The 17,752-nt window shown below is 46.0% G+C and overlaps 1 protein-coding gene across 7 annotated transcripts in view; it reads right to left on the reverse strand.

Moving 5' to 3' along the window:
- The window catches only part of LOC128825375 (collagen alpha-1(XXVII) chain B-like), a 230,647-nt gene that overhangs the window by 97,169 nt on the left and 115,726 nt on the right, over positions 1–17,752 (reverse strand). For all 7 annotated transcript variants that reach the window (XM_054007835.1, XM_054007836.1, XM_054007842.1 and 4 more), the window contains 8 exons: positions 14,814–14,867; positions 12,909–12,962; positions 12,702–12,755; positions 10,421–10,474; positions 10,059–10,112; positions 8,147–8,191; positions 6,211–6,264; positions 4,904–4,948 (listed from right to left, as the gene is read on the reverse strand). In XM_054007835.1, the coding sequence (XP_053863810.1) occupies positions 4,904–4,948; positions 6,211–6,264; positions 8,147–8,191; positions 10,059–10,112; positions 10,421–10,474; positions 12,702–12,755; positions 12,909–12,962; positions 14,814–14,867 (414 nt within the window). The remainder of the gene's footprint in view (positions 1–4,903; positions 4,949–6,210; positions 6,265–8,146; positions 8,192–10,058; positions 10,113–10,420; positions 10,475–12,701; positions 12,756–12,908; positions 12,963–14,813; positions 14,868–17,752) is intronic.

Here is a 17,752-nt window from a genome sequence, read left to right on the forward strand (position 1 = left end):
TGAGCACTGAACAAAAGATATGTTTTGACATGTTGACCAAACACCTGGTCTCGCAAGGAAGATTCCTGCACTGCAATGCCTGTAGACCTGGAAGCAAAGGGCCACACAGCTCAGAAGCACTAGTTCCCCAGAGGAATGAGGGTACAGAGGTTAGGGTGCTACCCTGGGTCTCAGGAGACTTGGGATCAATTCCCTGTTCTGCTACTGACTTCCTGTTTGACCTCAGACAAGTCACTTAATCTCTCTGTGCCTCAGTTCCCCCTCTGTAAAATGGGGATAGTAGCACTGCCCTGCTTCCAAAGAGGTGCTGTGCGGGTAAATACATTAAAGCCGGAGGTGCTCAGATACTCTGGTAGTGGGAGCCACGTAAATACCTTACACAGGAATTTATACCTGGATGTGGGACGCCTGCAGAAGATAGCCACTGACTCTCAGAGAGAATTAGATACAAGTGAGAGGCACGGGACTAATGGAGATGGGACTAAGCCAGATAGTAAAGAGCTAGGTTAGCTGTCTTGACCTCAAAGTACTCAGAAATCTTAACACTACTCAGGGAAAGCTGATAATTAGAGAGGGGTCTGCAACGGGCACAAAATCTTCACTGTTGGATCTTCAAAGGTCAAGCGTACAGCATCACTGTACTCCCCCATGTGACTGGTAAGTAGCTGAACATAATGTCCAACAGGATGCACCATAGCCAGATGGCGATTAGTTATTCTTTTGTTAAAGATGAGGGGAGGCACTGAGATGTTGCTGCTGGAAGAGAATTGGCTCCTTGTTCAGAGCATAGGTCATGCTCATGCTCTCCCTGCTGCTCCTGCTGACATGGTTGATCATTAGTCTTTATGGTCCCCAGCACAAGGCAGGCAGGGGGTCTTTGCCCCCGGGGCACCGTTCCCCAGTTTGTTATTCTGTCTCCTGCAGGGGGAAGGCAGGTGTCTCCTCGCCTCTGGTGTTGTCTTGGTTTGGTTTCTGCCTCCGGCATGGACACTCCAGCAGTTCCCATCCTTGGGGCCTGTTTTCACACAGTTCAGTAACAGGGAAGGCTGGTGTCTTGGCCCTTGTGGTGTCTTTGCTCACTCAGTTTCTGTCTCCACCTGCTGGCAAGGAAGGGTTAAACCGTGCAGATCCAGGCTGGAGGGGATGGGGAGCTGCGCAGCTGGAGACCTTTCAGCATTCAGAGAGCAACCTCTAGTGAATTTCCTGAGTCAGTTTCTTTGCAATGGAGATGTAAGGAATCAGGGGCCACCCCACTGGTCTTAAAAACTCTCAGCGAATGCTCAAGTAACATTGGAAATCTTTCCACAACTCCCATGTTTGCTTAAACAGACGGACCCGAAAGCAGAGTGCTTGCGCCTAGCGAGGAGATGTATACGTGATCTTATTTCACACCATCACGCTGGCTGCTTCCAACCAGAGGCAGTTGCTACCGAGTGCCTAGCAGCAACTCTGAAAAGCCTCATTGCTGACACAGAAGCTATGGGGGCCTCTCAGACAGCATCTTTGTCTGGGAGAGGCAGGAAATAGGGGAAGATCAGATCTTTCATGGGCTAGAAATCTGGGGTATAGTTTTTTCCCCCCCAAACCACTTCCACCACAGCTCTATGAAGAATCCCCAGTATTGGCTTGCCCTGACCCAAAGCTCCAAATGATGCTCTTTGGAGGGGGAGGAGAGGAAATACTCTAAGCACTGTCTAGCAAAGGTGTGCTAGGAAAGGAGGTAATTTATCACGAACCTGGTGTGACGTTTTTGTTCTAATGACATAACTGGTAAGGAAACGGAATTTTTTCTAGACAGAGACTAATTGAGTAAAAATAGTCCAGCCAGCTTTCGGATCCCTGTTCTGGCTTCAGTATCAGCAAAGGCCAGCTGTGTTTTCTTTTCACTGAATGGGGCCTATAGTTTTTATTCACAGTCAGCCTTGAGGGACTTAAGGATTAATAATCATGATACTCTGTCCTTCTGCACGACCTTCCAGCTGAGGGTCTCAAAGCACTTTCTAAACGTTCATTATTATTTGCAATACAACAGCACCTAGAGTTCTCAATTGACATCAGAGCCCAGCATACATAGAACTAGAGCTCTGCAAATCCATGGACATCCTCTCTATATCCACAGATATCTGTGAATCATTTTTGTGGATCAGATGTGGATATCAATTTTGTGTCTGCGCAGGGCTCTAGGTAACTGGGTTCAAAAAAAGAATGAGATAAGTTCATGGAGGGTAGGGTAGTCAATGGCTATTAGCCAAGGTGATCAGGACACAATCCCATGCTCTGGGTGTCCCTGAGCCAGAACAGGATGACGGGATGGATCACTCAATAATTGCCCCGTTCGGTTAATCTCTTCTGTAGCATCTGGCACTGGCCATTGTCTGAAGACAAGATACTGAACTGGATGGGCCATTGGCCTGACCCCGTATGGCTGCTCTTATGTGCTAGAAGCTGTACAGAGTAAGAACTGACAGCAAGAGATTGTCCCTGCCCCAAAGAGCTTACACTCCAAATTGATTACGCCTCTGACTGCCACCTGCAGTGGGGGTTACCCTTCTCATCCTGCAGGGGTGAAAAGGACGCACAGAGCGTTTAAGGGAGTTGCCCAAGTTCACTCAGCTGGTTGGCAGCAGACCAAGAACGAACCCAGGTCACTTGACTTCCAGCCCAGTGTTTTATATGATAAGATCAACCTTCCCCATTTAAATTGTCTGCTAATACAATTCAGCATTTTGTATTCCTGTAGGTTCTTCCTTTAATCAAGTGAAACTTACAGAAAATGGAGAAGTTTGTGCACTGAGAGGATTTTGTTTTATAGTTTATTTTCTCTATATCTCTACCTCCCCATAAGCCCCATTTAATTGTTTAAAAACAAACGAGTGATCTTGTTGAAAGAAACGGAAAATGACACTATTCTAAGCACCTCTGCTTCTTCTTTGTGGACCAAATATTTATTATTTCAAACATTAATAAATAAATAGATCAGGAAGTGGTGAGCATTCTCTACTTTAATTGAAGCCAATGGGGGTTGTGAGTGATCAAATTTCTCTGTATTGAGCCCCGAGTCCGAAGAAAGTTCTGTAAAGTACTTTTGGTGTGAGCTGCAGGAGGTGGTAATATTAATGATACATCAGTGGATCTCAAAGCACTTTACAAAGGAAGTCGGTATCACTATCCCTGTTTTTACAGATGGGGAAACTGAGGCACAGAGAGGGGAAGTGTCTTGCCCAAGGCCAGTGGCAGAACTGGAAATAGAACTCAGGTCTCGTGAGTCTCAGTCCAGTGCTCTGTCCATGCCCCCTGGCATTGTTTGTTTCATTGTTTGTTTGTATAATCTGCTTGAAAATGTCTTTGAAAAGAAGCCATTGGAACGTATTTGGTCTCTCAGTTTGTGCTATGCAAAGTTTGCTGAGATATATAAATCCCTTGATCTGCCCTAAAAAATTAAGACACTAACAGGGAACTTTAGCCTCTGGATATAGGGCTGGTATCTGTGTGCCCTAAACGTGTCCCAGATGCCCTGAAAGGGTATAGTTGCAAGCTTTGCGGACAGAGGCCAGCTCAGAGTTTAAGGTAAACAGGCTTGAGACATTAGGTCCCTGAGGTAGGAACAAGAACATCAGGAGGCTGACTGATGTCCCCAGTTTTGCAAGGGCCTGCTGGTTATACGGTGTTAGTTTGATAGTGTTGGCGGTGTGCATGGTGCTTTACGGAGAACTAACTAACTTTTTCAATCTAGCCAAACCCCTGAGAAAGTCTTGCTAGTACTGACAATTGCCCTTTGTGACACTGGCTTTTGAACATGCTTGGTCAGAGAGCCATGAGACAAATGACCTCCAGCTGTTGGATACAAGAGAACAAAGATCCAGGGAGGCTGAAAAACAAAACCAAACAAACCAAAGACCTTGACTGACAAGCAACGAAAAGCCTAGGGAAAGATGGCTGCCAGGAGACGTTGCACGTCCCTCTGCCAATGGCTGGTCAGCCGCTCAGTCCGCGTCCAGCTCAATGTGGTCATGTGGGAACGAGAAGAATGTGTTGGAGGCTCTGTGGCTGCAATTTCAGGGCTGGTAGTGAGTAGGTAGGTTGGTTTGTGTGATCAAAAGATGGGGAACATTTGTTTCTTTTTCCCTGAACCTTGTGGTTTCCCTGAAGTTTATGGAGATGATGCATCTTCCTGTGTTTCCTAGTCAGCACATTCTCTTCTATTGTGCAACGAAGCAGTGCTCATCACTGTTCTCTTGTTGCCAAAAGCATAAACAAGATGCTGAGTGCCCCCTGCTTCAAGGAAGCACAGCACCTCACGGGTGGGGTCAATACAACGCTGGACCAGGCAGCCAGTGAGGGGGTATTGACCATGAAAAGACTCAAGAAAAGAACTCAAGAAACTGATGATTATTTCTATCAAGTTTGCATGGGGAAACAGCCTTAGCATCTGATTCGTATCTCCTATTGCGTCTCAGGCGCCTCAGGGCAGGGACCCATTATTTTGTAAACTGTCCGCAGGGTACTATGTGCACCTATAAATACCCCTGACAACATATGGACATTTGAGAGCCACCCACTGGGTCACTGATGCTCTGAGGCTGAGCTAATTGGAACTGGGCTTAGTGATGAAAGAATCCATTTTGTTGGGAACCAATGATTTTGCAAGAAAAGTAGGAATAAGGAGAGGCCCTTGAGGATGAAAAGCATACAGCGGCAAGGAGGGCAACAATTTTCTGTGCCTCTCTGGAAAAGTTATTTTTACACACATACACACACGATATTTCACATATTATAAAATCGCAGTGTTTACAAAACACCTGATCTTCAGCAAACAGGTCAAGATTCTGCCCCGTACCAGGGATGCATAGGGAAATGGGTACATGCGAGACATTCAAATGGACAAAGAAAATAAGGAGTTTACCTGCTCACCAACTTTTCCTGTCCGCCCTGGATGTCCTGGCTCACCCTGCATTGAGATGGAGAGAGGTATCACAGAAGGCTAACTCAGTGCTGCTTTGTCAAAGGTCTTTCTCCGAAAGGGTTAAACTCCTGGTGTCTCAACTGCAGCACAGCAGGATTAATGACAGGCGTAACTAAATGTTTTGGGTGAGTAGTGCTGGGTCTCAAATACAGAGTTCCAGCACTAACAAGCCTTGTGCAACGACACTGCACCAAACTTGTGCATCAGCCCACTTTTTAACGAGATCAAGCCTTCAAAATAGGTACTTCCAAGCTGTCTACAATTTCCAAGAGCCTGTTCATTAGGAAAGAACAGTCAGAGTCCATGCTAACATGACAGATGCAATTCTGTGGCCAGATTTTCAAGAGAGCTCAGCTCCCATTTGAGCACCAAAATAAGGAACCAAATTTCTAAAAGCTCAGTACGTTGGGTGCAAAATTCTTTGGAAAACTTCAGGATCAATTGTGGGTGCGGTGCACCTGAAAATCCAGCCTCTGGTGGTGACTTTGATTACCTACTGTGATCACCATTAAAAAGTCAACTTCTTACAATCATTCAGAGAGTGTGGCCCGAGGGTGGAGAGAAAAGCCCAGGGATGTACATAAGCCCACACTGACCAGGGAGAAGGGTGGGCTGTGGGAGGGTTGGTCCAGGGAAGTGTCTGAGTAACTCAGGACAGGCTGTCTGAAAGACAGTCACTGCTAACCTGGTGTTGTCTCTGGGTCACAGCAGCTGCATTTTCTCAGTCAGCAGATATTGTGACTCCAGATGTGCTGCCAGAACAGATTTTTGTTATTTACTTGTTTAAAGAGCTGCCTTTTTTTTTTTTTTTGGCTGGGGGTGGGTATTGTGAAGAGCAGGCTGCTCTTGGACTAGCTCCTCCTGCTGCCAATGAAACAGCAGAGCTAGGAATGGTTAGCATTGTTTCAGAATAAAAAATGGAGAGGCAATGGAAAAACAATTAAACAGTTTAATATCAAAAGAGAAACACACTTGTTTATAATAAAGCATGTGGTTTAAAAATGCACAGTCATTCTTCCACACAAACCAAGCTGAGGTTGAGCTTCCAGAAGCCGAAGACAAAGAGAAATGCAGAGAGAAGAGCAAATCCTCACTGCCCCGTTTAATTTCTAGGATGGAAACTGGAAGCTCGGCACACGTTAAACGTGAGGGGTTCTTGAAGTTTAACTCCAGTCTTGAATTCCTCTTCCCCCTGGCTCCCACCCCAACCCGTCAGCTCTCTGGTATGAACACCCCTCCCGCCTTACCTTTGAACCATCAGGGCCAGGGTTTCCAGGAAATCCCTTCCTGCCAGGTCGACCCTGAAACACACAAAGGATGATGAATATAAAAGGCTCAATATTGTCTTTGCTCCCAGCTGTTGCAGCTGCCCTTGATCACTGCAGCCACAGCCTGCGTGACCTGATGCAACTTACAAATAGAGCTGGGTGACATTTTTTTGGCAAATAATAAATTCACTGAAAAATGCATTTTGGGGGGCACTGAAACTATTTATGAATTTGGGTCAGAGTCACTAAATAGTTTCCACTGACAAAAAAGCCCCCAAAACCAAAATTTCAAAAACATCATTTCAAATAGTCATTCAAAATGTTTGAGCCAGACAAAGGGGTTGGGGTTTTTTGCTTTTTCATTTCACAGAGAAAAAAAAAATACGAAAAATCAGTTTTGGTTAGAAACAAACCTGAATTTTTCAGTTCAGAGGCCGAACTGAAAAATCAATGATTTGCTCAGCTCTGCTTACAAAGTAGAGTCTCCAAAAGAATCCAGCTTACAACATCCCAAAGCAGCCCTTCTAGGCGCCAGGGCACAATGCCTTGGCCCTGGGTCTGATCTCTGGATGACCTGGATCCCAGCTCGAGATAGAAACTGCATGTGTAAGGAAGTCTCTGCTCCACCATTAGCAAATTTCATCTCTTCAGCATCACACCAGAAGTGCAGCATGGGCGTTGTAAGAAATGAATGGAAGGGCTGTATTGCTGACCTTTTAATACTGGGTAATTATACACTGCATTCATTGGGCATCCAAACACTCCCAGCAGCCATCTGTGCCTAGTGCCAGTTCAGGCTCCAGCATCCTGAGCCCCTAAAGACAGCGTCTTCCTAGTGCCAGCATGAGCTTCATCACAGCAGCGCCCCACAGAAACTAGCTGGGATTTGGGAGCCTGAGCTTCCTGGCAACAATACCCCACTGGTACCAGCGAGAATTCGGCCAATATGAGCTTTCTGGCAGCCGTGGCCACCACAGATGAGTGCAAACTGTTGACTCTGTGTGAGTATATATACCCCATGCTTATCACGCATCAAAGCAGGAATACACTCCCAAACCAATGGGCTGGTGAAAACTTACTCCCTGCCCGGGAAAGCCACTTCAGTTTCTGCCCTAGCAGCTAGGGCTGGAATGGATTTATAGCATCAGATCTTTGGTAGCAGCCAATACCTGGTTTTATAGAGGGCAGTGAAAATTGCTGTATCAACGCACGGGCTCAATAGCAATAAGTTGTATGTGGGGGAGCCATTAGAGTACACCCAGAGGGTGAGATTTGGTTACCATTATATCAGGATCCTGCAAATATTCTCAGAGGTCATAAAATCCTGCAGTGGTGAGTTCCAAAGATATGACTATATTCCTTTTGTTTATCCCAAATGTACTGCTCTGTTGTTTTGATTGAGGGTCCTCTACTTTCACATTATGGGGCAGACAAAAGGACTTTTTAAGTCCACTATATCCTTGTATTTCTCAATCCATCCTTTTTCTTGCTCGTCTCCTTTAAAAACAAATGCAGCATTCAAATGAGACCAGGGACATATTTTTTAATCAGGGAAGCCAACATGGGGGTGAGTTATGGAGCTAGGTCCAAGTCACACAGTTTGCACTTGGATCTGAATTATCCCAAAGTTTGAGGGTGTATATATGGAGCTTTAATCTAGCCCCACCTTTAGTTGAATATTAAGACATTATATAGCCCCCATCCAACGCCCAGTGGGAATCTTTCCATTGATTTCCATGAACGTTGGATCAAGCCCTTGTTGCACATAGACAATACAATGCTTGCCAGCAGGACCATTCTTTGACTGAAACAGGGGGTTCAAATCTTTCATTTTTATTTCCAATCTCAAATGCCTGGTGAGGCGTATGGAGCTACTTAGTAACTGACTAGGCCACTCGAGAGCAGTGAAACCTACCTCTGGACCAGGGGACCCTGGTGGCCCTATGGGTCCTTCATCTCCCTAAAGGGGGAAAAAAAGAAACTAGTAAGAAAATCTTATAGGTCTGTTGGGTTCCAGAAATGCTATGAAAGTAAATAGCTTGTAATACCATCAGCATTTAAATACACAATCCCCAGGCTTACGCAACCGCTGTCTTGTCATAACATTTTAACAGTTCCATCCCATCAGACTGGAAAGGAAGATTATCAGAGCACTTCTTTCCGGGAGATCTCATCACCATTTCAGTGCAGCCAGATATGTCTGTGGAGCCATCCCAGTGCCAGAGGAATAAACCTAAAGGCAAATCCTGCCTATGGACGCCCACCAGAAATTCCCAGAGAAGTTAATGGCAATTGCATGTGTTTACCAAAGGGAAGAATTTTGCCCACAAGATACTGTACTTGATCACGGGCATCTGATTAGTTTGGTTTGGCCAAGGACGCAAACCCCGGAGAGCTTGCTCTTTTTACCCCAGGTGCAAGGTTTCTCACAGACTTTCACACATATCAAATATACTGAGGGTTTTCCTTCACTTTCACACAGGACACTAGATTGGCTCCACTACTGAGATTTCCCAAAGGCTTACATGGCAATTGGACTAGGCCCTGCATCTGGGTTCCTCGTCAGTTTCTGTTTAGTCTGGATCAGATTTTAAGTTTCCAGGAGACCTTCAATTAAGCCACAGGATGGTGATCTCAAGTGTCTAGCCTAAACCCACAATAGAAAGAGAAATTGAAGTGCTCTTAGCCCACCCATTGCTCTAGTGGTTTTGAGTTCGACCATTAGGACCACTAATAGAAGCCACGTGGTCAAGTGGACTGACCATGGGATTGGAAGTCAATGAGACCTGATTTTGACACGGATTCACTGTGTGACCTGGGGTGAGTCACTTAATCTATGTCCTGGTTTCCCCATCTGCAAACTGGATAGAATACTCTCCTATCTCACAGAGGACGGGGAGGCAAGGGGTCATGCAGATGAATCAGTTAATGCTTGTAAAAGCTCTTTTAAAATGACAACTGCTAAATAAGGCTAAGAATTATTATTGCTATTATACCATGCTTTCAGTTCATGCACTGAATTTGGATTATTTTCACAGGGCTACAAATGTAGATGGCTCTTGAAAGACAAAAGACAACGAGTTTGATTTTCCACTCAGGCTGATGTAAATCAAGAGACACTACAGTGAAGTCGCTGGAATGACACTGGTGTAAAGCTGCTGTGAGCAGAGGAGAATGAGGCTCACTGTCTCTGCCCTAAAGTGTTTCCAATTCAAGGGTCACTAAAGTCAATGGCAACCCCACAGTGAGGGGCATAATTAAGCCCTGAATGAAGGCACAACACGATGGGCGGAGGCAGCAGACCTGGGTTTATGCAGCAATAAGGTCATGAGCACATGATGGAGAATAAGGAGTACATCCTGTTCATTATTTATTTTAGAAGATGGTGTTACTCTGTGGGGAAGACCAGGGGTTGTAGGCCTCACATTAGAAAATGCGCTTTAAGGCAATGTGTGAAGGAACACAGAATAGAGGCACATTGGACCTTGGGCCAGGAAAGGAGGATTTTCAGGCATAGGGGCCTGAGTGGAAGAAGGCACCAAGATGAGGTGTAGAAAAAAAGAAGCTAATGGGGTGGCTCAGCCTCTGTTGGATGCACGGATTGAGGGGAGCATGTAGCCCCTAGCGCTAACCCAGGTGGATCTGTGATTTTGCAGGTTTCTGATTGGTGACTGAGACTGAGTATCTGCTCCCAGGTGCAGATGGAGCAAACGGTGGAGATGGAGCAAACCTTGGGCCCCATTTATGCAAAAGATTAACGTGATTGGAAAAGGAAAGTTTTCTTGGACAAGAACGGCATTTGGCTTTGGAAGCACACGGACACTTACCTCTTGGCCAGGCTGTCCTCTCGGCCCAGGTAAACCTCGTGCTCCGGGCTTCCCCTGCAATGGATCCAAAAGAAAAGGTTCTCAGAAAATAGAAGCATAAGCTCTGAGGGTCCATTAAAGTGAGACAGGTCTCACTCCAACACACGTTGCCATGGGGCAGGATCCAATGTCAATTTTGTTTCAGGAAAAAAAGAAAAATCCCACTCTTGGAGGGACCTCAATCCAAAACAGACCAAACCGGAGTCTCAGCCAGAACAATCTCCAGGAATCTCCAGGGCTTTCCCCCCACCCCGCTTCCCACATCTGTGTTTTCATTGGCTGTTTCCAACTCAGCACAAGGCTTCTATCTGAGAGCCGCTCACCTTCGGGCCTTCGGGGCCATTTTGTCCTGGTGGGCCAATATCCCCTGGAAAGCCCTAGAGAGAATCAGAAATGGTTGGTGTTACATTAGAGAGCTGTCTGGAAAGGCTTCCTGTGCTCTTCTAAGAGCTCTTCTAAAGATTTAACTTGATGCTTCGTGTTGTGACGAGCATCATATGCTGGCACTGTGCACATACAGGCCACTGTGGGGCATCTGCAGGGACTAAAGCAGCTTTGAAATAACCAGATGAAATCCAACATGTGGTAGAGGGTATCAGTAGAAAAGAGATCTAGGTTATTGGTTTAAGTAAGAACAAGGCATCCCTTCTGTTAACAGCCCCTTTTTGGTCCATCTCCTTGCAAAATTCACTGTTGTAAGGGCCTCCCGGTCGTCGCATATTTAAAAATGGCATTTTGGTTTTTAATTCATCTTTATCAGACAGTATATAATCTCATTTCTCAGAGAAATAAATCACCTGCCTGCATGACAAAGGGAAGTAGGCTACGAATTAGGAAAGGTGCTGACATGCTCATTAGCTGCTGTCTTTAACCAAACAGTGACCCCCTTTCCACCCACAACCCATTCACTGAAGAAACAAAGAAATCCATAGTCATTTCCAGTAGAAACAAAGAACAAGAATTACTAAGTGATACCACTTGACAGAGAGCCATTCCAGGCCCAGCAAAATACCAGAACACTGATGAAAGGAAAACAGTCTATCAGCCAGCACTACAAATGGCTCTCAGGCTCACGACGTACATTTTCTAATTATTAATAAGGGCGTGAACCACAACGTGCTGCAGAGAAATTGCTCTTGTACCTGAAGAGATCACAACATGGTTTTGGGCGAGGACAATGGGGTTGTCTTCTAACATGAACAGTATTTGGTTAAAAAGATTCCCAGGTTACCCACAACAGAGGCTAAAAGAATAAAAAGGGAAGAACTGAGACCCACTGTAGGATGGTGATGAACCTGCTGAGCTGAAAACCCATTGCTGTTCTCCTCACCATGACTGATGTATCATCTTCCAGAGTGGAAGAGTGGGCCCCCAGTCCTCTCTCCTGACCAATAAGGAAACTTTCTGAAAGGGTTTGGCTCAGGAAATTAGCTCTTTCCCCGGGAGGGGAGCAGCAGCAGAAAACAGGCTGGAGAGCTGCATGATGAGCGGGGGCCAAGTGACCAAAACAGCTATGGGACCTTGCTTGGACAGGCAAGGGATGCCATGATGGTTATATCTATTGCTCCACGGGAAAGGAGAGAGGGCTGGACAAGCTGGGTTCGTGTCCTTGGGCAAATTGCTTCAGCTTTCTAAGCTTCAGATCCCCTATTTGTAAAATGAAGAACAGGAGTACTTGTGGCACCTTAGAGACTAACAAATTTATTAGAGCATAAGCTTTCGTGGACTACAGCCGATGCATCCGAAGAAGTGGGCTGTAGTCCACGAAAGCTTATGCTCTAATAAATTTGTTAGTCTCTAAGGTGCCACAAGTACTCCTGTTCTTCTTTTTGCGGATACAGACTAACACGGCTGTTACTCTGATATTTGTAAAATGGGGATGATACCTCCTTTCTTAGTGTGCTTCGAACCCTATGGAGGAAAGCTAAGCATTATTAGCGATTTAAGTGATTGTAGGAAACGAGGAGAGAACAGACTACAACAAGTGGGGCCTTGGTATCACGCTGAGGTAGAGAGAGGATTGGGACTGGTGGCCCAAGGACTCCATCCTCTTGGTCTCACTATACATCACTGCAGCCGGGTTGGAATGTGCGAGGCGCTTAATGTATAGCCTGGAGTTTGGAAACCCCCAGAGATTCCATGGAGTGGGGAGGGAGGGAGGGAACCGTCTGAAGATAAAACACAGAGGAGGGATCCTTATGCAAACTGACAACCTGTCAGTGCAGCACTACGGCAGTGAGTTCAACAGGAATTTGCCTGTGCTTTGCTAGCAAAGACTTCAACCCTGCACCCACATGGAGCATTACTGGTTGAGTCAGAAGCAAAGAATTCCACTGAATCTATAGATGTAGCCACCTGAAGAGTGGTTTCCAAGACTGGCAGGGAGGTGAGTATCTAAATGATTCCTAAATTAAAACCCAAGCTGGAGTTCAAAGGAGGTAGAATCTCAGCAGCGAAGTAGCCTGCAGCTGTCCAACGGACGTTTCTCATTTTCTCTTTGCAGCGAGGATCGCTTGGGAGGTGGGGGAATTATGAAGGTTTGCCAACAAAGAGAGGCGGCAGAAATCAAGAAAGAAAGGAATGATCAGAGCTGAAGGCACATACCTCAGGACCGGGTGGTCCTGGAAACCCGACTGGACCTTTGTCACCAACCTTTCCCTGCCAAATCAGAAAACAAGGGTGAATGTAAGACAGCTGCTGAGGTTCCTGTTTAGAATAACATCCACCCTGCCGAGCTGTCTTTCCAGCTGGGCACTGAACTCTTTAGAGGCAAGATTAGGAAACAGAAGATGGTTAAAAGGCATTACTTACAAGGGGACCTGGCTTCCCTCGGGCTCCTGGTATCCCAGGAAAGCCCTGACTGCCCTGGGAAACAGAGAAACAATTTTTCAGTAAACAGAATTAAACAGATGCAAAATAACCACTGTAAAGCCCCCACCCCATGCTTCTGCAACAGCAAGAGAATCTTTTCATCCTGACAACTCCAGCCATATCCAGTGCTCTGGGGGGTGGATGACCACAGCATGGAAGGACACAATAGAACACATTAAACCTGCCAAGCATAAGCCTCTCTCTTTTCCCTTGGTGCGTTCATACACCAGGATATGGGGCGGGACCTCAGCATGCGTAAGGGGAGGAGAAAGGAGTCAGCTGTGATGGCTCATGGGGCTGCCTGGTATTGTCACCAATACAAGGCTGGGGAAGACTGTCCTGAAGGAGAGGAGAGGACTTTAGGAGTCACTCGTTTAAAGAAGACCGAATTCTAGAAGGACACCTATAGTTAACATTGCTGTACAGTCACATTTCTCCAACATCCTCTTCTTTCTCGCTCTCATAAGGCCAGCTGTTGAAAGTCCTTTGATTGGTGGTTTCCCCAGCCAAAATCCCAGCACAGTGCATCCCATGGCATAGGGATCTCTTGGTTTCCCATCTCTGAGCCATAGAGTTTTACATGCTAATACTTAGGGTGACCAGATAGCAACTGTGAAACAACAGGACAGGGGATGGGGTAATAGGCGCCTATATAAGAAAAAGTCCCAAAAAACGGGACTGTCCCTATAAAAACGGGACATCTGGGTCACCCTACTAATACTCCAACTCCACTCTCTACAGGTCCTTACACAGCTGTTCACATACACCAACCCCTGGCTGGCAGGTGCTCACACTCTCCTCCCTGGCTGGCAGGCAGGCATATATGCATGCTTGGCCCCTTACACCTGTTACACAGGCAACCCACACATCTGTTCCCTGGAATCCGGCACACGGACACTTCCCCTCTCTGCTACGTGGTCTTCCTGGCTAATGCAGGCAACCTCCTTCTCTGCACCCAGACATCCAGCACACACCTCCTCACAGCATCTTTTCAGTGGGACATACACACATTGCTCCCCAGCACGTGGAAAACACACCCTCTGCACTCTGATCCTAAGAGCTACACAGACGGTTGCATACTGTACTGCGTTCACCGGTACGTAGCACAAAGACACTCATGCCATCATAGGGCAGGGACCTGGCATGCATGCTTTCTTTGCCTGAAATTTCCTGCTCTCTGGTTGTATTCGCAGGGACACATGCTAAAGACCTATAGATTCTAGGGGCCAAATTCAATCCTGGCATGAGCAGGGTCACCCACACTGATGCCAATGATCTGTACTCTCTAATACGGCCCTAAGAACATATAAGCTATTGTAGGGAGGTGTGGCTGACCACTACAGAGGCCCCAGTCCAGCAAAGCACGTAAGCACATGGGTAGCATTAATCATACCAGTAGTTCCACTGAAGTCAATAGGACTCCGACTGCTCGTGCTTAAAGTTATGCATATGATTAAGTGCTTTGCTGCTTTGGGGCCTAAGTCCCTGTAGCAGACAAATTCACTGACTCCGCAGCCAGCAGACCATGCATCTTGCTCCTAATCAGAAGAACTTGTTCCATCACTTTCAGTTTCTGCAGGAGGTTATGGCCCTTTCCATAGGAAGCACCTTATTTTCCCATACAGAACTGCATGTTTAAAAAAATTTGCATTCTATTGATTTTGGTTTGAGAAGCTCTCAGAGTTATACAGAGTGGGGGGTGAATCTGAGGGTGCAATGCAAGTAACTAGTGTCTTTATGACCGGAGGAAACAGAGCTTTCAAAAGAACATGGTTTGAATATGAGCTGAGAAAGCCGGCAGCTATGCATGTTATCTATGTAAGAAGAAAAATTGAAAGCAATTACCTTGTCTCCTTGGAATCCAATATCTCCTGGAACACCTGGCAGTCCCTGATCACCCTGAATACACATCACCACAGAAAGTTACAATATACACCATCAATGGCAAAACGGTCCAGGTCTATAGAAAATTATACGATGTACTGCACGGCAGAAATTTCATTTCAGGCCCCTTTCAAACAGAACTGGTGACAAACCAAAGGTCATATAATCCATCACAACAATCTTGAGCAAAATATGCCTTTCCTAACAACAAATCTAAACTGAGAAACAAAACCACAGGAGAGAGAAAATAAATACCTGTGCCTGCTGTGAAAAACGTTAGAAGAGAGGACTACAGGCTGCTTTTCTCTTGCTAGTAGCAACCACATAGGTGATGAAATGTCAAAATACAGCTGAGCAAAACAGCCATCTTGCTTATTGGTAAATGGAATTCTCCTCTTAGGTTGTTCTCCTCTACAGAGCCTGGCTCGGGGGGGGGGGGGGGGGGGCGGGTTCTGAAGGCATAGCCTGGGACTGGGAGTACTGATCAACCCCTTCCCTATAAAAGTATTGGACATCTACTGAAATCCCTCAGTACCAACCTACTGCAGAAATCTAGGCTGGGATTTCCAAAGGGGTTTAAGCACTTAATGCTGACTTACTTTCATTGAGACTTAGGTCCCTTTGAGAATCGCGGCCATGAAGTCTGACTAAGAAATCGACAGGCTAGCACTGAGCTGTTAGACAGATGACCCAATACGGGACCTTTGTTTTCTCCAAATTGGTAGAGGATCCTTACTTTCTGGGCACCTAGAAACAACTGTTCCATCAGAGGAACTGATTAGGAAATCAGATTTGGGAAACCTGCTCTAATGAATAGAGAGGAAAGGGGGTGAAGGCAGTTTCTCTCCCCCAAACAAATGTGAGAAGTAATCTTTATAAAAGTTTTGCATGATGACAAAGCCAAATAGCAGCAAATGCTATGGAGGCTGCATCTCATACACATTGTGCCTTCAGTCCATCCAGACCTGGCTTTCTTATAAGAGAGCAGCACAGAGTAACGCATACGGCTATACTTCTAAATGGAATCTATATGGAAGACAAACTTTAGATGTAGAGTCACAGACTTCCAACACTTGAGAAAAAAGCCCCAGGAGGAGAGATTCCACTCAGGTTAACAACTGAGCACTCAATGATTATAGAAATTAATGAGCATAACTGCTTCTCTAAATGTGCAGGAGAAGTGGAAGTGCCACCACTTTGTTAAGATGAACCCTGAGTATGGGAGTCATTAGAGATGGAAAAGACCTGTTGTACGGTCCAGCCCATCTCCTTGCTAATGCTGGATGGTTCCAATTGTCTAATGTCCTGCATTTTCTAGTCTTTTCTCCACCCTAGCCTTGAAAATCCCAACTCACTGGGCTGCCATCCCTTGCCCTGAGAGATGGGAGAGCAGCCTGAGGTGAAGATGCTGGGTTTGTTCTGAGAACCAGCCTGCCTTTGTCAAACCTGGTAACTGAGAGCCATAAGAAAAGGTTTATTTGTTTCATAACCAAGCTGATACGATATGCATTAAAAAAACTGCTTAAAAGGAAAATACGTGGAGGTCCCAGACCTGCGCAGGCTAAAAAGATTCCAGCTAAAGACTAAAGTAAGTGCTCATGGATGGAAGTGATACTTTATCCTACATAAACCCATTGATACAGATCATCTGAAAGAGAAATCAGTCTTCAATCATCTTGATGAGGTAGGGGTGAGGAAAGAAGTGGTAGTTCATGGGAAATGTGTAAAGATGATGTTAAGGAACAGAGTTCCAAGTCTGGATGTGCAGAGGGGCTTCTACCTTACCACAAGCAGATAAGTTATGGACAGTCCCACATTATCATTCTGGAACTAACCATTCTCTTTGGAACAGAGGCTTCCCCATAAGGGGTTATAATGAAGACAAGGGATCCTCCAGAGGAAGAGATTAGGGTGCCCTGGCTTATGTGAGACTAGAGGCTGTACCCATTGTCATTGACCTTCAAGGCATTGAGGGTATAGAACCACTCATGGGATGGATTCAGGAAGCACTAGCCAAGCGTGGCATGCCCCGTGTATATCTGTCCGGCTGCTATCCATGGTGCCACACAGTCTATAGCATTTCAGCAGTGTGGCTGGAATGTGTGTGTGTTTGACATGGATTAGGCATATTTTGTTGCAAAGCATGCAGAAACTTTTAATTCCTCTGCTGTGTTGCCTCATACAATCGGTGCTGGGAAGGGGGATAACTACCTCAAAGAGCTTGGAGCAGACCTGCCTGGCAAAGGGGTGAAGGGAGCTTTCCTTCATTGTGGGAAAAAACAATCCAGGAGCTGGAGTAGGCCAGAAGTGCTTCTCCTGTAACTGTCTAGGTTAGGAAACTGTAATAGCAGGGTTTAATGGGACACTGCAGCTGTATAACTGAAGTAACTCTCGCTCTTCCTTAGGAAGATCCTGTAAACCGCAGCTCTAAGGCTCTCCTGAGCCTTCGAGCCATCTACGCTAGCTAGTAACCAGGTTGTGAGATGGTATGGTTGACATGCAAACTCAATCTGGTTAGCATATGAAGACTTTCAAAGGTGACAACCTGACACACCTAAAAGGGCCTGGGCGTTCAAAGGATGGGTACTCAGCACTTCCTGAATGCGAGGCCCCATTAAGATGTCCAAGATTGGGCACCCAAAGTCACTAGACACTTGAAAATCTTGGTTGTGGTTCCTTATTGTTTTGACCCCAGTTTGTGAGCAGGATTGTTACCAAGACTGTCAGTCTCTAACATAGCTGTGACGTGCAGATGGGGACACCCCCCCATCCTTATCTGCTGTGTACATGAGTCAGGCAGTCCTACTTCCCAGGTGTGTCTGTGGAAGGGCATTCTAAAGTGCATGGCAAAAACATACCCCACCTAGTACCTCCGGCAGGGCCTGCTTGAGACAGTGCAT

Source organism: Malaclemys terrapin, chromosome 17 (genome assembly GCF_027887155.1).
Source record: "Malaclemys terrapin pileata isolate rMalTer1 chromosome 17, rMalTer1.hap1, whole genome shotgun sequence".
In the NCBI taxonomy this organism is placed as follows: Eukaryota; Metazoa; Chordata; order Testudines; family Emydidae; genus Malaclemys; species Malaclemys terrapin.